The sequence below is a fragment of the Prionailurus bengalensis genome, chromosome A2, assembly GCF_016509475.1.
Source record: "Prionailurus bengalensis isolate Pbe53 chromosome A2, Fcat_Pben_1.1_paternal_pri, whole genome shotgun sequence".
NCBI lineage: Eukaryota > Metazoa > Chordata > Mammalia > Carnivora > Felidae > Prionailurus > Prionailurus bengalensis.
Window position 1 is genome coordinate 98,727,773 of NC_057348.1, and position 27,283 is coordinate 98,755,055.

Sequence of the window (27,283 nt, forward strand, 5' to 3'; positions counted from 1 at the left end):
GGAAGCTTAAAATAGATTATGATTTTCTGTATTTAAGACGACGAAAAAGAACAAAACAATGCCCACGTGTTGATTCCAAATTGAATTTGCAGAAATTTCTGATAACATAGGAGAATTCAGACCAAGTTTCAGGGATAACACTTCTTATAATATTCAATGTAAGCAAAGAAGGATTGGGTTTTTTACTCAAAGTTTACTTTAAATTTACTCAAAGTTGCAAAATAATTCCAGCACTTGCATCTCAGATCATAAGACTTTTACTGTTTTCTGACAAGGTGGGGAGAAGACACCCCACCATTAATTTAGAGGATAAGGTACTTAAAAATCAAGGCATGTAGCAATAAATAGAAAGTATGGGAGACATTATGCATTATCTAAAATATCTTAAATATTTAAAAGTTACTAATGTGTTCCATAGCTCGGATATGGCAACATGCAGTTTATACAGAGTTTTTCAGAGCCAACGGCCTCCATCAAGAGTAGCCACCATCCCCAATAATCTGCATCAGCCCTCCATCCTATGCCACTCCACACAAACATCCATGTCTAAGAAACACAATGTGCGGGGCGCCTGGGTGCCTCAGTCGATTAAGTGTCCAACTTTGGCTCAGGTCATGATCTCACAATTGGTGAGTTCGAGCCCTACACTGGGCTCTCTACTGTCAGCACAGAGCCCACTACAGATCCTCTGCACCCCTCATCGCCTCCCCACCCGCCACTCACACATGCTCTCTCTCTCAAAAATAAACATTAAAAAAAAGCAAAACAATGCGCTTGCTTTACAAACACAGTCTCCACACTTAGAACTTCCCCACACACCTTTCCGTTCCAAAACAACAGACTTCTGATTTTTCTGAGGCACGTGGTAATTCTATGTAAGTCTAAAATTTCAGTCAAAAAGCAATTACAGTTTGTCCTCTATCACCTGCATTACAAAGGGCCTCCAAATATTTGATGTTAATTTTAAAGGGCATGCACAAAATGGAAACAAGTCATCAAAGGGCACAGCCATCTCCGATATACTTTCTCACCTTTCCCAGTATAGGAGGAAGACAGGCTTCAAAGGCCTGGAAAGGAAGTAGAGGATGGGGTTCAAGACCGACCGGGGTGGAGATCAAAAGTGTTCCAGGCTCAGGAGTGAGCTGCAAAGCTGTCAGGTCAACCTAAGAGTAACTAAAAAGAAAGCTCTGCCAAGAACACATGAGTTCTTGGTAATGGGGATGGAGATCCCAGGTACAACTAGGATGATGAGCTGAGATCTTTTTTTTCTCCCTCCCACATCTGTTTTCTAATCCACAACAAGGAAGAAATGGCCACACAAAATGCAATGACTTAGCTTCAGGTACCAAGCTTCCCCTTCCACTATTCCACGAATATTCATGTAGCTGCTTGAATAAAATCTTAATCACTGTGTTCGGTCCATGGGCTGAGATGTGGTCAGAAAACACAAACACACACACACACACACACACATACGATATTATATCAAATAATATATGAGCACCAAATGAGCTCCAAATGGTGCTCATCAAATATATATATATATATTTGATATATATATTTGATATTAAATGTATATTCCATTTTCGTTTTAGCACTCTGCTCTAAAATGAGGTAAATCATGAGAAACAAATTGATAGCCCCAATCAATCTTTAAGTCAAACATTTCCAAGGATATACTGGGATCAGCAGAGATTCAGTCACATCACTGAAGCTTCTATGAGAATTTATGTTCTTAATGATTATCTAAGACACTCTAGGATTTCAAATAAAATTTTTAAATTAAAACTAAATTGTATAAACTGCCATTATTGCAAAAAGTAGCCTAATCACTTCAGAAATGTTACTGAGAATTGAAACAAAAATTGATTTCTGCTCCTAACAGTGGAAGTGATGTTTCTGGATTTTACCCCAAATCCACAATATACAAAATGCTATTTCCATCCTTATCCCCAGTAAAGATTAATTAAAATTCTACTACATGAACAAAATTTGCTTGCCTAAGAACTGGTAAAGGTCTAGAAAAGAAAAAAGAAATTTTTCATATTTAATTGTATTTTGCTACACAAATAAACACGAACAAAATATAATGAATTCACCTGCTAACACAGGCCACCCACAAATGTAGATTCTCATGAAAAGAACCAAAAGCATTTATTATAACTGCTTGAGCCTGGTCTACATAGGTTTACATTTTATTTTATTCTCTGGAAGAACCTATATAAATGTTGAAAACAGGTAAGAAAGGAAAAATTTTCTGCCCAACAGGTTTCCCCATCCTATTCCACACTATCTCTGTATTCATTAACAAGTCCTATTTCTAAAGGTCTCCTCACAATACCAAGCTTTTTTAAAAGCAGACAATTACAACACAGAATAGCGATTGTAAAGAGTAATCAAAATTAGAAACTGTTGGGAGTACTTTATATTTTTGCAAAAGCAAATTAAGCTATAAGACTTTTTTATAGAGAGACTTTTTTTTATAAGAGGCGCTTTTGCTTTTTCTGGCTATAATTATTGCTAATTGTGGAAAAGCAACATCAGCGCTTTAATGCTTTTTCCTTCAGTAAGCTGGTGACTGTTTTACTTCCTGACTTCAAAAAAAAAAAAAAAAACCAGAAAAAACCCAAAAACTGTAAGAAGAAAGCAAGCACTGGTCAGGACATCATAAAAGGCATAGAAAGAGGGTTTCGATATGAATTACACATTCCTCAGATACTTTCTTAAATTTTTTTTTTTCTTCAACGTTTTTTATTTATTTTTGGGACAGAGAGAGACAGAGCATGAACAGGAGAGGGGCAGAGAGAGAGGGAGACACAGAATCGGAAACAGGCTCCAGGCTCCGAGCCATCAGCCCAGAGCCTGACACGGGGCTCGAACTCACGGACTGCGAGATCGTGACCTGGCTGAAGTCGGATGCTTAACCGACTGCGCCACCCAGGCGCCCCGTCCTCAGATACTTTCAAAAAGGGTTTTCTCCCATGGAAATGTAACACCCTTAGTGAATTTAAAAATTATATTCTACATCAATAACCAGAAGGATAATGTGAATTAAAATGCATTAAGAGGTAACACAGGACTATATTTCTTTAACTCTACTGCAGAAGGTCTGAACTCACTAGACCATAAACACGGAGAAGGGCAGGGGACAGAGCTGAATGGACCAGAGGGGACAGCAGGCAGTGAACACTGAGGCCTTCACAAGGTGCTGAAGGGCAGGGTAGGAGTCTAAAAAGGATCACGAACCTAATCCTATGAGTGGTTTTCTCGATGCAAAGAATTCCTCAGAGCAATTTTACAAAAACTAGAATGACCCCAGACTATGGTGGCACCAGCCTATTTAGAGAAGATAAAAGTGAAGACAGGAGAAGATAAAAGATTTGCTAAAAATTTCAGCACCTGTTACAGAGACAGCCTGCATAAAATGTTAGTGTTCCTAGGAGAAAAAGGACAATCAGGGATTATAACATGCTGAATTTCAATATGGAACCAAAAAGAGAACCTGAGAATCTCATCCCCTCATCATCTCAATACTAATATGTCATACACTCATGGCACTTTATGTGTCCAATCCATTCAGAGTCATTCAAAACATACTGATGGAGTGCTACCATGTGCCAACCCACTGACCTATGATCTGCAGAGTCAGCAGTGAACAAAACAGACAAATATCCCCGCCTTCCTGGAGCTTACAGGCAAGTGTGTGCCAGAAGGTGGAGAGGGAGATAATAAAACAATAAATAAAATCCTTATGAAGGAAAAGGCATGGTGGGGGTACAACTTAAAATAGTATGCGCAGGGAAAAACCTCCCTAAGGAAGTGTTATCAGAGCAAAGACCTAAAAGAAATGAGTGAGCTTCCTGAGGGAAGAGGAAGTGCAAAGGCCCTGAGGTGAGACTAATCAAGATGTGCTCAAGGTGCAGCAAGATCAATAAAGGGGTTGGGACAAAGTATTAGGAGGAAGAACAGAAGCAGATGAAGTAGGGGGGAAGGGAAGGAAAATGGCCACTGCTAGGCCTCACTGGCCACAGTAAGGACTCGGGCTTTTGATCTGAGTGAAATGGAGAGCCAGAGAGTGCCATGATCCAACTTAGGTATGAACGGGATCACTCTGGTTTCTGTGCTGAACAGACTGAAGGAAATCTACAAGCAGGGAGATCTGTTAAGAGGCTATGACAATAATCTGAGTGAGAGATGATCTTGCCTCAGACAATGATACTAGCAGCACAGAAGGAAAGAAATGGTCACATTCTGGATATCCTGTAACTGTCTGCCACAATGCTACAAATGGAATTAAAAAAAAAAAAACCTAACTCATGTGAAATGCAGGGTCACACTGGGAGCTCGATTATTCACTAGCAATCAATCTAAAGAACTAGCCAACTGGGGGCCACATGCCATTCACCAGTTGCACAGAATCACTATGGAGTGAGTTAATGAAGAGTTTTAGTTTCTTCTCCCTTTTTTTCTCTTTTTGGTGCTCATGTAATACAGTTTTCTTTTTGAAAATTTACATTTAGATGAGCTTGAAGAAAAGAGAAAAGTGAAGCTGAACTTCAGTGGTATGTACCTTTGCTTCCCTGCTGCAGCTTTTACGCATCTTCACCAGCAGCTGGTGCATCACTATCTTTCCCAGTGCGGGTTACATGGGCTCTTTGTTAGCATGCTCCAGTCAGGGAGCCTCAAACCATCAGCCCTCCAGAGAGGGCCACAGCAGTTATGAACTTGGAGTCAGACACTTGTTATAATTTGTCTCCTCTGCCTTTAAGGAAACAAGACAAAGCAATTGAGCTTGTCTTGGAGTTTTCCTTTGGACCTTCTCTCATTTTTTGGACTTCTACTAGGTCTTTGCCTTTCTTCGTCAACTTTCTGGCACCTTCCTTTTTCGTACTGTCTATATTGGTACCGTGAAACCTGAGAAGCAGCTGATATTCGTCACCATGCTAAGAAATTGGAGGGAAGGAGTTTTACCATATTTTGAGGGTAAAGCCAAGTAGATCTGATGAAAGACTAAATGTGAAGTGAGAGGAAAAGGAGGAAGCAAGGATGTCTCCAGGGTTTGGGACCTGAGCAACTGTGAGACAGAACGTCCTGAGACAGCAAATAAGAAAAGAAGAATGCTTTTGGAGAAAAGAACCAGGAATCCAGTTTAGGACACTTGAGGTTTCCAAAGTCCTGCTAAACATGCAAATGGAAATCTCAAGGAAGCAGCTGAACAGAGAGGACTGTGGAGTTCAACCGGGAAGAGAGGGCTACAGATATAAAAGCAAAAGTTATGGAGTATTTAGAACCATGAGGTAAGGGAAATGAGATCACCAAGAAGTGTGAGAAGAAACAAGAAGTCCCAAGGACTGAGCTCTGAGAATGGGAGATGAGGACGTATCTGAAAACAGGGCTCAGAAAGAATAATCAGGGAGGCAAGAGAATGGGATGGGTGTCCCGAAAGCAGTATTTCCAGAAGGTGTGAGGGAGAAAATATGTTAACCTGAAGAGAAATATTATCACTGGATTTTGTTGTGCAGATCTGTGATAGAACAGAAAAATAGACAGATCCCTGCCCCTTCTTCCTGGCACAGAGCTCCTAACCCCCTTGGAACTTCCTGGGTGACAGCAGTGTCTTTGTTTTAGTAAGATGACTCTGGGTGGGTTCCTGAATAGGGGCTGGTCACCGAAAAAAGCAAGCCGTGATGACAGCTTGGAATTTTCAGCTCATCCCCCATTCTCTAGAGAGGACAGAGGTGCTAGAAATGGGTGAATCCTCCATAAAAATCCCAAAAGGGCTCAGAGAGCTTCCAGATTGGTGAACATGTGGCAGCTCTGGGGGAGGGCATGGAATCTCCATATCCACTGCCCCATACCATGCCTATGCATCTCTTCCATCTAGATGGCCATCTGCATCCTTTATCATATCCCATTTTTTAATTTGTTTAACAATTTTTTTAAGTTTATTTATTTTGAGAGAGACAGACAGACAGACAGACAGAGACAGAGTGATCAGGGGAGGGGCAGAGAGAGAGGGAAAGGGAGAAAGTGAGAGAGAATCCCTAACAGGCTCCGTACCATCAGCATGGAGCCTGACATGGTGCTCGAACTCACAAACTGTGAAATATGCCTTGATCTGAAATCGAGGCAGGCACTTAACTAACGGAGCCACCCAGGTGCCCCTTTTATCATATCCTTTTATAAAAACCTGGTAAACAGCAAACTGTTTTCCTGAGTTCTGGGAGCCACTCTAGCTAATTACCAAACTCAAGGTGGGGGTCATAAGAACCTCTGATTTATGGGTGATCAGTTAAGTTAACAACTTGCACTTTGCAACTGGTATCCGAAGTGAAACCAGAGGGAGGTGGTCTTGTGAGACTGAGCCCTCAACCCATAGGATCTGATGTTATCTCTTCTAAGGGAAGAGAGGAGATAGGGTGAAGGAGGCAGACATCTTAAGTCAGATTTCTGAGTATACCTTGCTTTTGTCAATACAGCTTTGACTTGGGAAACATGTTTTACATATTCAAGAATTAAATTAACTCTAAAAGAAAAAAAGCAATCCCTAAAAACTGAAGACAAACTGAAACGAATGAACCTAACCATATATCTAGTTGGTGGCCAACCCACACAGAGGAATGAATTGTTTCAAATAACTTTAGAATACAGTCTTTCTACTGTAAGTATTTAGTGAGACACATTCTATGCACAAACAGAGCTGAAAAGAATCTTAAACTTCATTCAATATCTGTTAGCAGCAATACTGGTGTTATTAATAGTTTTGAATGTAACCTACATATTGCAAATAGGTAATTCCATGAATGTTGCCGGTAGCCAAGAGTTTTTCAATGAAAGAGTAAAGAGATGATAGAGAAATTGAATAAAATACTTTGAATTTAATTTTGCCAATTGTTTAACTCTGAGTTAGAGTTAAACCAAATACTTTGAATAAAAATACTTTGAATTTAATTTTGTCAATTGTTTAACTCTGAGTTAGAAATGCCAGTGTGGACTGAAAACTTTTCCCCCATTAGCCACTGGAAAGGCCTCAAAGCAATGGCAACCCAAAAGAAGCACATGTGATACCTACAGTGTGGTCTCTAAATACAAGTGCCCATTAAAAAGAATAAAGACTCCATGAAGAGTGGACAATTCCAGGTCCAGAGCAGTAAGTCCATAAAACAACATTCTGCTTTGCCAGGAAGCAAGTAAGCTATCAAATACAAATGGATCCTACCAAAAAGGGCTAAGGAGAAAATATAAATGGGCCCCCACTTATCAAAATGAGATAAATATGATTCTCCCCTAAGTCCAGACCCAAACATCTAACAGCCTAGCTCTCCGCGTGTATGTGTAATGAGCACATCAATACTGACACGTTCTACAGAAGTCTTGAGGCCAATCTAGCAAGAACACCCAAAAATTCAACCACTTCTTACCATCTCCACAACTGGCACTCTAAGCCTGCCATCTTTTGCCTTCTTCCACTCTTGCCCATTTCATTCTATTCCCCATAAATCAGCTAGGGAGATCCTTTCAACATTTAATTCACATCATGTCAGTTCCATGCTCAGACTCTCCAATGACCTCTACTACACGTGGAATAAAATTGTACAAGATCTAATAAAATCTGGCCCTGGATACCTTTTTGGCTTCCTTCACTTCCCTGCTCTTTGCGAGTCTCGAGTCCCCCTGCCGCTTCTCATACGTGTCAAACACTTTCCTATCTCATCTGCATCTATTATTCCCACCACCCAGAAACTGAAGACCTAGATTCCCACATAGCTCACTCTCACTGAGGTCTCTGCCCAAATGGCATCTTGCAGAGGTCTTTCCTGACCACCCTATCCACCATGGCACCCTTGAGCACTCACTCACCACCTCCTTCCCGTGCTTTCATACATACAGTTACCTGCCTCTATACCATAGATCTATTGGTTTACATTGTCCATTTGCTATATCAGAGCATACTGCTTACCATTTGGTTTAGAACTATGCCCGGCACATAGCTAATGCCAATAAGTATGGGTTAAGTGAATTACTAAATATGAAATTAACCTAGATTTTTTAAGTACTGAGGTTCCCTCAGGTCTGTAACACAAGGCTACTTTACTGTACTATACATCCTTTATTACAGATACTAAGTTACTCTATAATTTCTACGCAGGTTCAACAGTTATCCTCTGCCATCTCTTACTCTTCTAGACTGAAAATCCCAAAACCTTTTTATCAGATTGTGGTGGAAACGTTACCCTCAGAAACCTTCATTAAAGTCAGAGAATCTCAATCTATTTACTAGGAAGTGACGCACTGACAATTATGCCACAATCAATGGGAAAGTTAATAGGCACTAAAATCTCCTCATGATTCACTTCAGGAATCCCTCACAGCTTCATGCAAGACTCTTAATTTCAGCAACTGCCACATCTTGTGCCTAGGACACTGCCACGGGTAGAGAAACAGATGTGCAAGTAGCCAGGAAACAGAGCGTACGCATGATTCCCTCTCCTTTAGCCTTTTAGATGTGAGTTTTAAACCCCACCAGTACAGACTAAAGCAAGACTAAACAACCAAGCAAAGAAAGCGGGAGGGAATGTGTTTTGGCTCTTTCATTTTCTGAACACCTCCACACGCTGGGAAGAATATGGAGGAAGGGTTGGTATTTTTAGTTGGCCCAGTAAAGAAAGATAAGAATTCTGAGAATATGGTATGCAACGGGACCTCAAGGTTGAGTCTAAGAGTGAAAGGGGGAGAGTGATCCAAAAACTATTCCTGGGTTAGAAACAATAGATGTGAAGAATGTGAGGGCAGTTTTTCAAAGGTCTGTGGGTGTGAATGACAGCTGATGTAGTGCTCATGGAGCTTTTAAGTCCACGTTATGCTGGCCAAATCATGAGTCTTGGAGGCTAAGAATCATTCAAAGGGCATCAGAACTCCTAAGCAAGGACACAGGCAGAGTTCTCATGCAAAGCTCTATTTTCAATATTCTCCTCTATGTGTAGAAAGTTCAGTAGAGCAGGCTGGGCACAAGCCAAAAAGAACTAGGTCCAAATTCTAGTTCCAGCAATTCACTAACTAGGTGGCTTTGAACTCTGATTCTGTACCTCCCTTTATAAGTGGGGCATGAAAGTACCTGTTTTAAAGACTCGTTATGAAGATTAAATAAGAAAAGGGATGGAAAGTGTTAGCACCAGACCTGGAACCATAATATATTCTCCTCTCTCCTCAAACCGCTAGTACCTCAACCCACATCCTCCCTCTCATCTATTTCCCAGAGCAGAACCAAGGAAACCAGAAGAAAACTTCCTCCAAATCCTACCACCACATCTACGTGTCTCTGCCCTATACTTTGCCTGCCATTCCATTGTTCTAGCTCAGCATTTCTTAGACTTTGGGGTCTTAGGGCCCCTTTTCATTCTTAGGAATTTTTGAGGATTCCAAACAGCTTTTACTTATGTGGGTTATATGTATCATATTTACTGTATCGAAAATTAAACAGGCAAAATTTTAAAGTATTGATTAATTCACTTAAAAGTGAATAAATCTACTACATGGCAATATAAATAACATGTATCTATATGAAAAATAACTATATTTTCTAAAACAGAATATGTAGTGAGAAAAGAAGCATTTTATGTCGTTGCAAATCTCTTAAATATCTGACTTAATGGAAGACAGCTGCATTCAATCTGCTATAATACGTTGTTTTGTTAGAGGGATATGAAGGATTTCACCCTTATGCAGATTCATAGTTAGAAAAGGAAGGAGTATTTCAGCAGCCTTTTCAGATCACTGTGGCTATTCTACAGACCACCAAATCCTAACAAGTGATAGTTCCTTACAGATTAGTTACAATGTGGAATCTGAAACAGTATCCCACTCTTACATTAAAATCCATAGGTCTGTCAGGCACTGTGAATATGTCTTCCACCCATGCATGATTTTGAAACATCCTATACTGGACAGCTGGCAAATACTTTCACTAAGTTATGCCAATCTTCGAAATGTTGGCACATTTCATTACACTGTATTAAAAACTCACATTCATTAATATCCCCCACTAATTACATCAGAAAAGTCTAAGCATTGGGAAGCTGTCACATGAAAATTTTCTCTCAAATAAAAACAGCGTTCTGTGAAAAAAAAAAAAAATGCCTAGCTCAGCTAGCAACTCAAATCAACTGCTCAAATGCTTTTCCTCAGACGACCAACCACATGACAATAACCAGCAGCAATTCTTTATGCCTATTTCCCATTTAGTCACCCAGCATTTTCAAATTATGTGTACTCAAGGGTGAGACTTAATAAAAATCAATGATTTATACTGCTTCTCCAAGGCCATTCTGAAGTGGAATTAACCTCCTCATCACTACCGTCACTGCGAATGTGTGCTAGCAAAGAGCATGACTACTCCCTCCTCTCGTTTGGCTTGGTGGCACTCCTTAACTGGTGTTAAGGCTTCACAAGTTTTACTCACCACTTTTAGAAAAAGGCAGATGTGACTCTGAGTATTATTATGTAAACAGCTCTGACCTCACGGATTCCTTCAAAAGGTTTTCAGAGGCTCCCAGGGACCACACTTTGAGAAGAGCTGTTCTGGATGAACTCACCCAGTTCTCACAAGACCGCACCTCACAAGAAATGCACTAGAATTTCTTCCTTTTCTCTCTTACGTGTCAGATCTCCACACTCTACAGTCATTCCCCTGAGCTTACGTCATGCTGTCATCTGTCCAAAACTCACTCCCCTTTCCCCTACAGGAATGGCCCCTACTTCTCACCTTCCCTTGACAGCCACACTCTCCAAGAGGGGCTGCATTTGGTATGTAAGAGAAGATGGGGGGAAGAGGAGGGATGTCCCTACATATGAATGAGAAGTGAAATCAACACCCAGTCATTAATCAACCTTTTCCCGAATTAAAAAGAAAAATAAACCCAGACACCTGACATTCCTAAAGGTTTTCTAATATACCAGCGACATAATACAAACCTTTTTAAGAATTCTTTTTAATTTGCTCCTTGCAGACACCGTCTAGCCACCACATCGCACGCACCCCCCTATGATTTCAGACATCAAATATTAACACAAAGTGAGAAATGCAAAAAGAAAGGGGGTTAATCAGACACCTTGAGAGAAAGAAAAAAAATAACACTGATTCAATGAGAGCTGCTAATGAGGCTTTTTGTTTTGGTAGGTTAATTTGGGAGTCTGATGACTAAGAAGAAAATTTAAGCTTCTCAGGTGACTGCTGTTGATTATTATCAAGTTTTTTTAATGAAAGAGATGCCTTTGCTTAATTCTATAGCTTATGAATTTCAGGTGTTTATCTGAAATCTGTGTCCACCCCAGTATGTAGAAAACGCTCCTCATTAGCAAATTGAAAGACCTCCTCTTATTGATTCTGGATTATATTTGACAGATGAGCATTTCAGACTATGAACTGCTGATATTTAAATACATTACCCTAATACTCTTTAAGCATTGCCAATTGTAAACCTCATTAACTCCCAGCATGTGGCCAAGGCCTGGATTTCATGGCAACAACCTCACAAAGTGAAAACAGGTATATAAAAATGATTTTATCATCAACAACATTATTATATCCTCCTTCACCTTGTGAAGTATTTAAAGGCCATACTTTTTTTTTCCCCTCAGATTAAGATCAAACATGCGAAAGGCAGAGAACAGACTTGATTTATGTGTGATTTAGTCACACATTTTTAAATCATCAATTTCTTTTTTATTGTTTCTTCTTTAACACCCTTATTCCTTATGCCTCAAAATGAGAATTGGCCCAGGAATGATTCTCTGTACTCTGAAGAGAAAGCAATTCTTTGCTGATTATATTGCTATCATTTTGATTCAATAAACCTAAAGGTCAGAAGGCTTTCATGGTCTGTATTCGTAATGAAAATCAGGATCAAGGAAGCTTTTGCCCTTCCACTCCACAGGGGGTTTCTGTCCTCCCTGAGCTCACCTTAGGACACCTGGGATACAGGAGGACAGGTGTACAGCACCAAATTCCCCACTTGGCACTGTCCCTGGAGCGGGGACTGAGATGGTGGTAAAAGGGACATGTCAGCTCATTAAGAAATCAGGATTTCTGGGACGCCTAAGTGGCTCAGTCAATTAAGCGTCCGACTTTTGATTTCAGCTCAGGTCATGATCTCCCGGTTTGTGGGTTCGAGCCTCATGTCAGGCTCTGAGCTGCCAGCACGGAGCCTGCTTGGGATTCTCTCTCTTTGCCTCTCTCTCTTTCTCAAAAATAAACACACATTAACAACAAAAAAAAAAAAAAAAGAAAGAAATCAGGGTTTCTGATCTTCCTTTTTTCTTTTTTAATTTACATCCAACTTAGCATATAGTGCAATAATGATTTCAGGAGAAGATTCCAGTGATATTCCTTTTTTCAAAAGAAGAGCCAACTTCTATTCTTGCATGGAGTGCAAAGAAGTTCCACGCCTGAGATGGAAAACGTGTATGTGTTAAATTCATACATATGATCTCAGCAAACCAATTAGATGCCAGAGCTGGCCAAGGCCCACCCACACAGACAGGGGTCAGTTTATACTAGATAGTGAGCATCCTGAGCCCAAGAGACCAGGCACCCAAACACATCCAGCTTATTCTGGCCCCCACTTAGTCTCCCCAAGTAAGAAGGTCACGTACTAGGAAAAACAGCTTTTGAGTCCCAGCTGTCTCTAGTGAGATATCAGTTAATAATAAACAACAAACAGAAAACATGTTTGCAAAGCTCAAAGGGACACACATAAAATTTATTTTTACTTGCTCTTGGTAGATAGTTGTGTGAATAATGTATAAAAATTACCCTTGGATGATACACAAAAAAAACCCTTCATTCCCATTTTAAACAAAAACATAATGATGAGAAATCTAAAACACACATCAAAAATCATACAGACAAATCCAAAGTCAAGCACAGAGTTCATACTGTTTAGCTAAAGTAAGAGGGTCTGGGCCCTAGAAGTCCTTCTACTCCTCTTCCTCCTTGCTTTCCTCCTCTCCTTTCTCTTCAACCCTTCTTACCTAATGCAACAAGCCCTTCTTACCCATGAGGTCCACCATACAAAAGGCTTCCAGGACTTGGCATTCAAAGTTTCTTATCATCTCTCTCAAGGAATTTCACAAATTGATTAAACCCATTATTAAATCTATTAAAAGAATGGAATTTGGGGAATCTAAACACAACAGGCAATTAGAAGAGAAGTGGGGACAGGTGAAATCAGAGAATATATGTGGGCTGTAAGACAGGCACATTAGGCCAAGACTCAAATTATCCTTTGATGGCTCTTCATTGCTCTCAAAATAAAGGCCTACAATCCTTAGAATGAAGTACAAGTTCCTATGTACTTCCCTCCACTATGCTCTGCATTTTCTGTGCTCCTGGTATGCCAGCCTCTGCATTACAGAATATGAGCAAGCAGCTCATAGAACGGAAGTCTGACCAAGTCACTACCCAATGAAACACTGAATCAAAACCAAGAGTGCTCCAGAAAATCCGAATCCCTTTACCATAAATTCTAGCAGTGCACAGATGTTTAAGCTTCCATGCCTAGAGTTCAGCCCAACCCTATACATAAGTAAAGCCTCCAGAGAGGGACTGTGCCCTCACAGAGAGGGTTTGCAGCAGAGGTTTCTGCCTGGAAAATGTCGGGATCTAGCCAAAAGTTACTACTGGAAAAAAAAACTGGTCAGAATCAGGCTATTTGGTTTCCATCCCCTGCATATTCTTTGCAAGTACAGGCTTTCTGAACCACGGAGAAAAGAGCTATGTTAGGGTATTAGTCTCCTGGGGCTGCTGTAACAAACTACCATAGACTAGGGTGCTCCACACAACAGAAATTCATTCCGTCACAGTTCTGGGGACCGGAAGTCCAGAAGCAAGGTGTCAGCAGGGCTGCACACCCACCAAAGGGAGACTCTTCACTGGAGAATCCTTCCTTGCCTCTTCCAGCTGCTGGTAGCCCTGATGTCTGTATTACGTCTCTCTACTTTTTATAAGAATACTTACAGCAGGGGCGCCTGGGTGGCTCAGTCGGTTAAGCGTCCGACTTCAGCTCAGGTCACGATCTCACAGTCCATGAGTTCGAGCCCCACGTCAGGCTCTGTGCTGACAGCTCAGAGCCTGGAGCCTGCTTCGGATTCTGTGTCTCCCTCTCTCTCTGCCCCTCCCCTGCTCATGCTCTGTCTCTCTCTGTCTCAAAAATAAAAACATTAAAAAAAATTTTTTTTTAAAAGAATACTTACAGCATTTAAGGCATGGATAAGCCAGGGTGCTCTCTTCAAGATCCTTAATGTAATCACATCTGCAAAGACACTTTTTTCCTAATAAGGTCACATTTCCAATTCTAGGGATTATGACTTGACATCTCCAGGTGGACACTATTCAGCTACTACAGTGAGTAACCTAGAATTTGAACTAGAACTTCCATTCCTCAATACTCCTGGGCTCTCATAATTTAAGGGAGTAAATACTTCTTAGTAGATTTACTCATATTTGGTCAACAAATTGCTGTGAACCAGAGGCCAGATACTGGATCAGACACTGGAGATATTAAAATATGCAGGACCTGGCTTATCCACTCCAGAAACCACAGCTGGTGGACCATTATCTACCTAAAAATGACTATTTCAATTCACCATGACATCTGGGTCAGCACAGCTGCCGTTATTTTGAAATCTTAAAGTTACCAATCTACAAACAGTTTTTCAAGTTTGAAAAAGATTATGCACTAGAATCCCTCTGGCCAGCCAAGAGATGTCATTACACCCAAAGAGAGCCTGGCCAAATGGAGCCCATGCCAGTGTTTTCCCTTTGTTTGGTGTATGTGCTGTGCTTCCATGGGCCAGCATGTGGCTTCACCGTGTAATTTTTTCAAGAACAGTAGTTGATTTGGGAAGATGATTTGTGACTTGTGAACTTGAGAAATGCTATGCTTCCAAAGGAAGGGGAAATGAAGGCATTCACAGTTTTACATTGAGAACAGATGTATGGTTATACCTATTTGTGAAGGAAATACTGCGGAGCTTGGGTCAGGGTCAGGGAAAATGGCACATGAACATCTGAACAGTCTTGGGTTTTAGGCAGGTCTCGGCTCAAACAGCAGCCGTGTGCTACTGGCTCAGAAAGCATAAATAGTTTGGACAAGTTCTTCAACATGATCAGTGCTTTTGGAAAGAATTACCACACTACATATGGTGAAACTTAAAATACTTCTACCCTTGTGTCCAGGAACGGCTCTAAGTTCTTTCAAAGGAATTAATTAAACAAAAGGAAAACTAAACACTGAAACAACTCTGTAAGGGCATGATTTCATAGAGTATGGTTGGTATGTAATCTCATAGACTATGAAGCTATTTAACACTGTTAATGTGAACAGCATATGGAAATATGGAAATTGATTGATATAGTCTAAAAGATTATAAAAGAACTGCAATTAATATTCATTCAGATTATGAAAAATATTGATGCAGGTTAACAAATCATAGAAGATACTAAAAAAGACTCTAAACCACCGTGTGGGGATGAAAAGATTATGGGTGGTTATTTTCCCTTTCGAAACTCAGGTTTCTGCAACTGGGAAAAAAAAAAAAAAGTCACAAGGCAATGGACTGAGGCCATCTAAGATTTTCTCTGTCACAGTGAAAAACTGAGATTTAAGTTAATACAAAATCTGAAAAAAAATGTCAAGTTAAAGAGGATGATGAGATTATGAGAGAAGAGGCAGTTTGAGACACTGGAAAGGTCAAGGTCTTTGAAGCCAGACAAGCTTGGGCACCTTTTGGGGGCAAATTGCTTGATCACTAAGAGCCTCAGCTGTCTCATCTGCAAAACCAGGAAAACAAAGCCAGCATTTGAGATTTGTGATAAGATTTTGAATATATATATATATGCACAACATATATTACACATTGTTCTAACTCATTGAATCGAAGGCTACTATTTTTGGAGAGTACATACAAAAGTAAATAGGAAAAGCATGTATGTTAATGGTGATAGAGATGGGAAAAAAAAATTAGAAGGTATCACAATTATAGAAGTTAATATCCATAAATATATTAATATAATTAGGAACCAAAATGTTCACTGAGTTAAAAATAGAAGAAAAAAAAATCCTGTAATGTTAAATTTAAATAGGAAATGTCATTATGAACTTTTGATTTTTTAAAGTATATTTCTCTGTTCTTTTTACTGAGAAAACAGAGAAGTAGTAACAACCTTGTAACAAGAAGCCAGTGCCCAGCTCTCAGTTTCTAAGCACCATTCCCAATCTAAAGGAACCAGGACTTCTTGAAGAGAACAGTGATTCCCAGGTTAGAGGCAGAAACACCCACCCAGAGCCTAGGATGGCTGATTTGCCTAAAGCAAAGAGCACTCAAAGACGAGGGCACAGGAGCTAGGCCCAAGGGCCCCCCCTTGCCAAATCTGAGCATCTAAGAGAACAATAGTAATAGATTATAATACACTGAATTTAAAATGAAAACTTCCACGAATTTATACTGGTAAGAAGAGAGAAAGAAAACGGGGTAGAGGAGAGAAAAGTTTTCCTTAACAAAGAGTGCTAGACAATAAATATAGGAGAAATGACCGAATTAGAAAAATCACCACAATGTGATACCCGATTCAGGAAACGATCATTGTGGATGCTAACACCAGTGGATGAAGAGTTGCTGAGAAACAGGATATGCACATGTCCTCAAAGTATCTGTTCACTAATTACAAACAAAAATTATCATAAATATACAATCTGGGGGGACGCCACCCTAACCAAGCAATCAAACTTAGCATCACTGATGCTGCAACATGTTTCTGACGAGGTACAGCAGAAAGTACAGGATCTCTCCTAACCTGCCCCTTAACGTGAATCCAGGCCTGAAGAAGCAATCAGGCAAGTCCAGAATGTGGAACCTTCAATAAAACAACTGGCCCAGGTTTTAAAAGCCAATATCATGAAAAAAAATTAGAAGGTTGTTCTAGATTAAAAGAGATAAAACAAATAAAGGTAGTACAAGAACCTTGTCTGGATCCTAGATTTAAAAAGAAAAGAAAACAAAACAAAACCACAATGAGCCGTTTGAAGTGGGAGGGAGGTGGAGAGATCCAGTATACTGGAATACAGACTGGAATTTTGAAGATACTTCACATTATTGTTAATTCTCCTAAAAGATTATGGTATGGCAGTTACGTGGTCTCCTACTTATTCTTGTTCTCCTACGTTCTTATTCTTAAAAGATAGATGCTAAACTATCATGATGTCTGCAATTTATAATCAAATGGCACAACCAAAAAAGAAAATTATGTGTGTGCATATATTTGTATGTAGAAAATGTGTGTTGAAAACATGAATAGACACTTCTCTAAAGAAGACATCCAGGGGCGCCTGGGTGGCGCAGTCGGTTAAGCGTCCGACTTCAGCCAGGTCACGATCTCGCGGTCCGTGAGTTCGAGCCCCACGTCGGGCTCTGGGCTGATGGCTCAGAGCCTGGAGCCTGTTTCCGATTCTGTGTCTCCCTCTCTCTCTGCCCCTCCCCCTTTCATGCTCTGTCTCTCTCTGTCCCAAAAATAAATAAACGTTGAAAAAAAAAATTAAAAAAAAAAAAAAAAAAAGAAGAAGAAGACATCCAGATGGCCAACAGGCACATGAAAAGATGCTCAACGTCACTCCTCATCAGGGAAATACAAATCAAAACTACACTCAGATACCACCTCACTCCAGTCAGAGAGGCTAAAATGAACAAATCAGGAGACTATAGATGCTGGAGAGGATGTGGAGAAACAGGAACCCTCTTGCACTGTTGGTGGGAATGCAAATTGGTGCAACCACTCTGGAAAACAGTGTGGAGGTTCCTCCAAAAATTAAAAATAGACCTACCCTATGACCCAGCAATAGCACTGCTAGCAATTTACTCAAGGGATACAGGAGTGCTGTTGCGTAGGGGCACTTGTACCCCAATGTTTATAACAGCACTCTCAACAATAGCCAAATTATGGAAAGAGCCTAAATGTCCATCAACTGATGAATGGATAAAGAAATTGTGGTTTATATACACAATGGAATACTACATGGCAATGCGAAAGAATGAAATATGACCCTTTGTAGCAACGTGGATGGAACTGGAGAGTGTTAAGTGAAATAAGCCATACAGAGAAAGACAAATACCGTATGTTTTTACTCTTATGTGGATCCTGAGGAACTTAACAGAAGTCTATGGGGGAGGGGAAGAAAAAAAAAAAAAAGGAGGTTAGAGAGGGAGACAGCCAAAGCATAAGAGGTTCTTAAAAACCGAGAACAGGGGCGCCTGGGTGGCTCAGTCGGTTAAGCGGCCGACTTCAGCTCAGGTCACGATCTCGCGGTCCGTGAGTTCGAGCCCCGCGTCGGGCTCTGGGCTGACAGCTCAGAGCCTGGAGCCTGCTTCTGATTCTGTGTCTCCCTCTCTCTCTGACCCTCCCCTGCTCATGCTCTGTCTCTCTCTGTCTCAAAAATAAATAAATGTTTAAAAATTAAAAAAAAAAAAAACCGAGAACAAACTGAGGGTTGATGGGGGGTGGGAGGGAGGGGAAAGTGGGTGATGGGTATTAAGGAGGGCACCTTTGGGATGAGCACTGAGTGTTGTATGGAAACCAACTTGACAATAAATTTCATATTAAAAAAATATGTGGCTCTTAGGGGATGTTGTTATTTGTATTAGTAAGAGTTTGGAGCCCAAAATTCTGCACCTAATGGTAAATGCCAACTGCAATCTTAAGCAAAATCAGGAAAAGCTCATTTTTAAAATGTGAGAACACAGGTAGGGGGAAAAAAACCCAAAGGCTTTTTGCAAAGAATCATTTAATTTTAGATGGTCTGTCTCTTTCTTCCAGCTTGGGTAAAATACCTTTCTTGGAGATTTGGAATCATCCTATTATTCTGTATGTTAGATTCATATGACTTAATCATATGGAAGATTTCAAAAGTTATTTGAGCAGAGGGAACAATCATAGAAAAGTTATGTTCATAGAGCTATGTTTTACATTTACTCACAATTTTTACAGTTCCCTTGAAAAATACCAGTATACATATAAACACTCTGGTATATCTCACACCAGTCATCAACTATAGTAAGTCTCTGGAACTATAGGGGCGCCTGAGTGGCTCTGTTGGTTAAGCATCTGACTTCAGCTCAGGTCATGATCTCATGGTTCCTGGGTTTGAGCCCCGCGTTGGGCTCTGTGCTGGTAGCTCAGAGCCTGGAGCCTGCTTCAGATTCTGTCTCCCTCTCTCTCTGCCCCTCCCCCACCCACTCTCTCTCTGTCTCTCAAAAATAAACAAATGTTAAAAGAAAAGTCTCTGGGGGGTGCCTGGGTGGCTTGGTCGGTTAAGCGTCCAACTTCAGCTCAGGTCATGATCTCACAGTTCGGGAGTTCGAGCCCTGTATCGGGCTCTGTGCTGACAGCTCAGAGCCTGGAGCCTGCTTCACATTCTGTGTCTCCCTCTCTCTCTGCCCCTTCCCTGCTCATGCTGTGTCTCTCTCTGTCTCAAAAATAAACAAACATTAAAAAAAAATTTTTTTTTTAAAAAGTCTCTGGAACTATAAGCCACTTTACCGTCAAAAAAAAAAATGCACACACAGAATCGTCAATTGTGATAAGGACTTTAAAGGAAATGTTAAAGGTATTATTTCTAAAATAATGAATTAATTCTAATAGGTAGAGAAAATGCTTTTAAGAGATGGGAAGGTATTCAGTGACTTCTTAATCTTTAAAACAACAGAAAGCTCTGTTGAACAAAAAAATAAATAAAATGACCAACATACCCATCTTTGGTCTGATCCACTACACCACTTAAAAGTTCCACAGTCTTTGGATTAGGCTGGCTTTCTCCAAAAATGTTCAAATATCGAGTGACGAAGTCATTGGGAGACATAAAAAATTCACCATTTTTTTCAATGCTTGCATACTGTATAGGAAAAAAGAAAAAAGATATTTTACCCTCAAAAGCATATAATCATGAGATCAATATTTGAAAAAGCTGAAAATATTCAAAGGATAAAACATCAGATAAGATAATCTACTCTTCCCAAGGACAGTTATTTCCCAACACTTCATAGAAAAAACAAAAACACATGAAGTCTGCCAAGATTTAGGTTCATAACAGTGGTTCTCAACAGAGGGCAGGTTAGCTTGACTGTCCAGCTTACAAACATCAATGTCCCCTAATAGCCAAGTCCACCTATGAGGACCAGTCTTTTCTATATGTTACCTGTCTTTGGTGGGCAGGAGATGGGGAGGGTGTTCTCTAGCTTGGTACTTCCTCCATTGTTTCTATTTTTCTTCACAGGGGAACATCTGACAGTGTCTGATGACAAATTCTGACTGTCATAACCAGGGGGGAGGGATGCTCCTAGCATCTAGTTGTAGAGGTCAGGGAGGCTGCTAAACATCTACAAGGCACAGGGTGACCCCTTACACCAGAGTGATCCAGCCCCAAACGTCATCAGTGCCGAGAATGAGAATGAAAATTTCTGGCTTACAGAAATTTGGAAAAACAAATTACATCTTGTTTTTGGCAAGGACATAGAAAAAAAAATTAATTATAAAATCATGGATGGAAATGACCTAATTCTTTTACCCCTATTCCTGTTTCAAGGGCATCAATAATGCAGGAAAGGAGGACAAACAGGCTAAACTAGAAAGCAAACTATGAACTGCATGGTTTCCTGTGGGATTTCACAGAAGAATATGTGAAAGGGTGCTCTAGAGTGGAAGTGGTCAACGAGAGACAGGTGGCACCCAATGCCTGTTCACAGTGTTCCTCTTGCCTTGGCGACACAGTCCAACTCCTGAAAGCGGGAACCTGCTCATTCCTGTTCTGTGGAGTCCCTCAGGCCATGGGAAGTGCTGAGAAACAACATGGGATCATATGGTATCCTTATGGAGCAGGAGAGGACCTCTTGATACTGAGGACAGAAGAGCGATTTGGGGCTGGGGGAGTGAGGACTGTGAGCTACAGGAAGAACAAGGCTGGATGGGTGACAGGAACCACAATGGACGATGTGGGGAGCACAGTGGCATGAAGTGCCGATGACAGCACCTCCATTCCCTCTGCAGCTCGTCCCATTAAAACCGTTTCTGGGCACCTGGGTGGCTCAGTCAGTTAAGTGACCAACTCTAGATTTAGGCTCAGGTCATGATCTCCCCATTCATGGGATTGAGCCCCACATCGGGCTCTGTGCTGACAACGAGGAGCCTGCTTGGGAGTCTCTCTCTCTCCTTCTCTCTCTCTCTCCCTCTCTCCGCCCCTCAAAATAAATAAATATAAAAATTGTTTTTAAAAGTCCCTTGTTATTTCTACATTTTAATTCCAATGCAGGATAAACTCTTGCTTAGATACTCAGTAACAAGCTTTAGAGTCCCTCAGGCCTGGGCTGAGCCTGCACCGAGCTCTGCTTCTACCTCTTGCCACCTGTACGACCTCAGGGAAGTAAAGCTTTCTGGGTCTCTAGCTCCTGACCTATGAAATGGGGGTAACAACATTACCTGCTTCATAAAGTTGATGCTAGAAATAAATGAATAATCATGTAATGTACTTAGCACAATGTGCTACACACAATAAGCACTTTATAAATGTTCTGTATTATCAGTTTGAACATTTTCTAGCATGGTACAAAAGAAAAGCTCAAAAATGGTCCAAGAATCCCAGTATTCTTCAGTTAGCATTGAAATGTCTTTTTGGAAATGCAGAAGAATTAGATTTTGATTTTCCTGAGGCAAAAGAGGACAAGAAATATAAAGGGAATGTTGCTGCTAATTATTACAGCGATCCTATGATTTAGACTTATACCTATGTTTGCTCATAGTGGTGAATAATTAATTTATTTAAAATGCAATTTCACTCTTCTCCCACCAGTAGATGTTTAGGTTATTTCTAAATAAAGCTAAGGTAACTGGCTTTGCACATAACAATTATCCGAATTCCTAACAATCTTCAAAGGGTAGACTTCTGGAAGAGAAATTGTTGAGTCAAAGGAGAGGAACTTGAAGGCTCTTGATACTTATTATCACACTGCTCTCCAGAAAAGATTGTACCAATTTACACTCCCACCAGCAGTGCTGGACCATGCCCTTTCTCCCGTCCTTTGTCTCTCAGATTTGTTGCAAACATTTTTCCAGTTTGGTATTTTTATATAATTGAGTCTACAGATTCTTTTCCTTCTATTACTTCTATTCCTTCTATTACTTTGCAATTCCTTCTATTACTTCTAAGTCTAGAAACTAGGCCTTCCTCATCTCAAGACTAATATTCACCCATATTTTCTCTGGGCTTTTTTCAAGTAGGTTTATCTTTTAAGTTTCAATACATTGGTACTTGATTTTTCACGTGGTTTGAGGTCAGGATCCTTCAACTTTAGTTTTCCCCACTTAATTTCTCGGTTGTCCCAGGAGCACAAATGAAATCATTCTTATGACATGTTCAACACATACTGATTATCATATGGTCATCAGGGAACAGCTTGGCAAGTAAGTCCATCTTCAACACCAGTTCTGACCAGTTGGCAATGAATGGCTCCCTAAGGTAGAAAGAGGCTCTCCTCCGAGGTGGCTGCCAAATTCCAGGGAGGAATGCCGGACGGGCTGACAGTTCTTGTCATCCCTGCACCAGGAATCCTTGCAAGATTACATGGATCTTAATTGCTACAATTAGAGGGAAAGCTCTGTCAGGGCAAGATTTTCTCCTGCCTTTCTCACTGCAGCATCCTCAACATCCCGGACTGGTGGCAGGCAGAGAGTGAAACATGTTCAATAAACATCTGTCAAATGAAGGCACGCACTACTTCCGTCCTGGGAATTTTCTGGGCCATGATCACTCTTTGGTTTTCCCCGAAATGACCTTTAGAATCATTGTGAAGCTGCTGACCCCTAAAAAAAATTCTACTGAAAGTGCGAAATAAAATTACAATCCCATACCTCTAACTCATACACAGGATAATTAAAAAGTAATAACAAGTGTTGGCAAAAATGTGGAGCAAATGCAATTCTCATACACTGGTGTTACAAGAGTAAACTGCTAAACCACTTTAGAATGCTGCTTGGGAATATGTACTCTAACTGAACAGACAACCATAGAAATAGCAATTTCGATCACAAGTATGTCTAAAAGAAACGTGTGTATATATACATATGTGGTGTTTATGTATATGTACATACACACATATGTATATACATATATAGAAAGAATAAAAACGTACTTTAGCATTTTAATGTCCACGGAAGCATTATTTTGGATAGCAAAAAGATGAAAAATAACTCAAATGTCAACCAACGGTAGGATACGTAAATGAACTACTGTAGGACAGTCACACAATGGCATATAATGCAGCAATGAAAATAAACCACCATACACAAGGAGGATGAATCTGAACAACTAGAGCAAGAGCAAAAGAAATGAGACACAAGAAAACATGGTGTATGATTCCATTTACATAAAGTTGAAAGCCAAACAACTGGTTACCCTTAGGAGGGGTGCATAGTGACTGGAAGGGGCATCAGATGGCTCCTGGGGTGCTGGTTCCATAGGTGTGCTCCCTTCGTGAATGTTAATGGAGCGGTACATTCATGATTTGTGCACTTGATTCATACCTCAATAGTTTTCATTAAAAAAAAAGAAAATCATTGAGATATTTTCTGCCCCATTTTTTGGAAGTGATAAATAATTTTGTAAATGTAAGAACATGTTAATCTGAACACAGAAAACAGTTTCCTTCAGTTTGCAAAACCAGCTCATCACCGAGGCTGGAGTAGTCTGCTTTGTGATTATAGTAAAAATATCAAAGGTTGTTCCTCCAATTGATGGACAGAACGATCATAATAAGAATATATTGACAAAGGTGCTCCACTGCTCCTGCAGCAGGAAACAGAGGGGCCCCTGTCAGGGGAGTGGACTTCACAGCTACCACGGATTCTTCTTTGGGAACAGATTTTACAAGTGACCTGAAGGCTCTCTTCCTTACAATTTTTTTTAAGTTTTAATATGATTAAACATACACAAGTTATATGCAAAAATGCAGGTTCAAGAGTATTGAACTAGCATTACTGCTAGCACAGGAGACAAGACAACAAAGCCTTCAATAACAGGAAGCCGCTAGATGAGCGAGAGTAAAACCACTGTATGTGGAAGAGCACACAACACTAAAAATACTGTAGAAATGCAATCAATGACAGGAAAAGGGTTTCCTAACGCATCAGGTGAGGAGGAAAACTGGATAAAACGGTATTTTTTCTCCTGTTAAGGAAAAAAAGATTTACATACATACACAGAGACAGAAATACAGAGAGATAGGTATATAAAATACACATTTATATATAAACATAGATTGTATCTATTGGGTGGAATCACAAGTTACTTTTCTTTACACACTTGTGCTTTTTCAATTTTCGTCAATGAATATAAAGGTTTTCACTTCAATAGTTTTCAAAAAAGAAGTTTTTCCAATTTTGTTAACACAAATTTTAAATACACATGTTTTGTTGACAAAGAATCATTATAAAAACCCGAGTGCAACCCAGTATGTATTATTATTACAAACTGTAATATGGCCTATTCCCCTTGTCTAGTCCCTTTACCCAGTTTTCCCACCTCCCACATCTTACACTACAGGCATTCAGCTACGTCCACCTCTGTACTTGTAAACGCTAGGTATCACCCGCTTTGGTCTCCCTTGAGCTAATGGTTTCCTCCTCAATTTCCCCATTCTTAATTACTGGCACCTCTCTCACCCAGACGGTATATCCAATGGTCATATTTATCCCCTGTTCCCTCTCACTCATCACACAAGACCATTTTCATCAAGCAGTCCTTCAAAATGTCTTTACCTTGCCCACTCACCATTTCCCCTGCCGCCACAACCCCAATCAAGTCTTTAGGGCCTCACACCAGGGATACACCCAACACTGCCAAACTCACGGGCCTGCACTACCAACCAAATCTCAAACCCATCCTGCCAGTGTCACTGGATGACTCGGAAAACCTCCGATGGCTTCCTATTGTTCAACAGACACGCCAAATTCCCAATTATCTTTCTAATTTTGTCACCCACACCCTGTAATGCCTGGCAGACTCCCTGGCACAAGGCTGAATTTAAATAAACATTTGAAGAAGGAGCAAGAATCCTTCAACCTGGAGAGGCTGTCTGCTCCCAAACCCATCTCCAGGCCTTCTGTCAAATGTGGCCCTCTCCCCTGGAACTCCCCACCTGCCCTCCTCCCTGCCTCTCCAGCCCCACTCATCCCGGGGCTCCCCAAGTTCCCTTTCCAAGGAGCCTCCTCTGACCACTCCCCACCACGGGGACCACTCTCTCCATTTCCTGTGGCATTTTTAAACCACATACCTGTAGGTCAACCTACATTCTTTCTTACCTGCTGCATGCCTGTAAATCTGGCCTCTTGTATACAAGCTGATCTCCTTGAAGACATGGTCCCAGCTTATACTTATTTTGCACATCCTACTCACTGCAAAGTTTCTGGGAGCTTTATTTAAACTGTAAGCACTCAGTGCATCTGTCCAAATTAACACGAAGGAGCACCAGAAGTGTCAGGCAGGCAAAAAACGCATGTAAACATTTAGGTTAGAAGCAAAACTGAGCACACCTAGACTTCAACTTTCACCCAGACAAAATGTTACCACCCACTTATCACCAGAACAGGCTGCATAATAAATGCCTCGGGCTAGGAGTGCCCTATACCAAGTCCCGTCCTACCGACCATCCCAGTGAACTGCCCAGGGGCCTGTGCTGCAGCCCACCCCCCCCACCTGGCATTCTCACAGAACTTTGAGTGAAACCTTTGTTTCACACCTGCTGTTTCCTCTGCCCAGAACAGTCTTCCTCTGCCCCACAACCCTCCACTACCTCCTCCATCTGATAAGTACCTACTCATTGTCTAGCCCAGCTGAGACACCACAACCTCTCTGTAACTTCAATGACCCTTGCTAGCAAGATGTAATTAGCCCCACATCAGCTTCCTACTAATTAAGGCCATATAATGCTTATCAACCATGTTATGGCTTTTTTCTACACTCACACACAGTGAAATAGTAAACGGCAAGGGCCATGAATTATGCATCTTTATATCCCCAACGCTTAACACTGTACTTAACACACAGTAAGCAACTCCCCCCCAAAAAAGAAAGAAGAAAGTGGCATTGATTTGAATCGTTCTTAAGGATAAAACAAAATAAGTCAGAATTGGGCCCAGTGCAGTCCTCCAGGACCCCGCTTTCCTTATCTCTCCCAGATCCTCTGGCTCTCTCTGACCTCCGCAGTTGCCAACTCCCTGCTATTGGCACATCTGGTCCAGAGGTCTACTTCCCCCAAGCTACAGAAGCATCTTCTTTTTCTTTTTTTTTTTTTTTAATATTCATTTATTATTGAGAGACAGAGAGACACAGAGCGTGAGCAGGGGAGGGGTAGAGAGAGGGGGAGACCTAGAATCTGAAGTAGGCTCCAGGCTCTGAACTGTCAGCCCAGAGCCCGACACGGGGCTCGAACCTACAAACTGCGAGATCATGACCTGAGCCAAAGTCGGTCGCTTAACCAACTGAGCCACCCAGGCACCCCTACAGAAGCACCTTCTAACTAGTTTAATACACAGAAGGTAGGGTATTTGTTAGGAAGAAAAGTCAGGAAAAAGTCACAGAGAGTCAGCAAAGTAGTTAGGTTTATAGAGTGCTTACTGCTGATCCATACATAACTAGAAAGACCAGCCACAGTGGAGACGTGCCTGGCACAGCCCCCACAAGCCCGATCCCTATTCTCTTCCCACCACAACACCATCTGTGCCAGATGGTAAACAAGAGATCCCCCGCATGCTGAGCCAAGGTGGATTTGTGTTGGTACTACACTGCCCAGGCCCTATGAGATCACCCGAACCTCTGCCAGATCCACAATCCCTTCCAGAAACTGCTGATCGCTGTTTTCTTCACAGACAGCCCCTGCCTCCCTTCCTGGCCCCATCGTCCCCTTGGACTCAAAGCCACACTCTCACTCAAAAGCTACGTTGTCTTAGCCACCCCAAGAGAAGACAGCACTTCCCTAGCTGGTCCCAATGACTCCACCCCAGCCCTCAGACCCACATCCACAGAAATCTCATAGGTGACTCTCCAGAACTCTGCATGCAATTCCTACCCTCCTTTGGTCTCCCTGACCAATATTTGCCTCCACCATAGACCTGCCTGCTGTTGACATGGAGCAGCTGGAAAAGACACGTTGTTCCAAAGTAGGATCTTAAACTAACCTCGCCAGCTGC

The 27,283-nt window shown here is 41.1% G+C and overlaps 1 protein-coding gene across 5 annotated transcripts in view; it reads right to left on the bottom strand.

Moving 5' to 3' along the window:
• Positions 1–27,283, bottom strand: part of SLC25A13 (solute carrier family 25 member 13) — a 185,461-nt gene that overhangs the window by 125,455 nt on the left and 32,723 nt on the right. For 2 of the 5 annotated variants that reach the window (XM_043588929.1, XM_043588930.1), the window contains one exon: positions 19,798–19,940. The exons of 1 other annotated variant lie outside the window; for it this stretch is intronic. In XM_043588929.1, coding sequence (XP_043444864.1) covers positions 19,798–19,940 — 143 coding nt within the window. Of the gene's footprint in view, positions 1–19,797; positions 19,941–22,465; positions 22,642–27,283 lie in introns of those variants that run through there. 2 more of the 5 variants (XM_043588931.1, XM_043588933.1) reach the window with 2 other exon arrangements.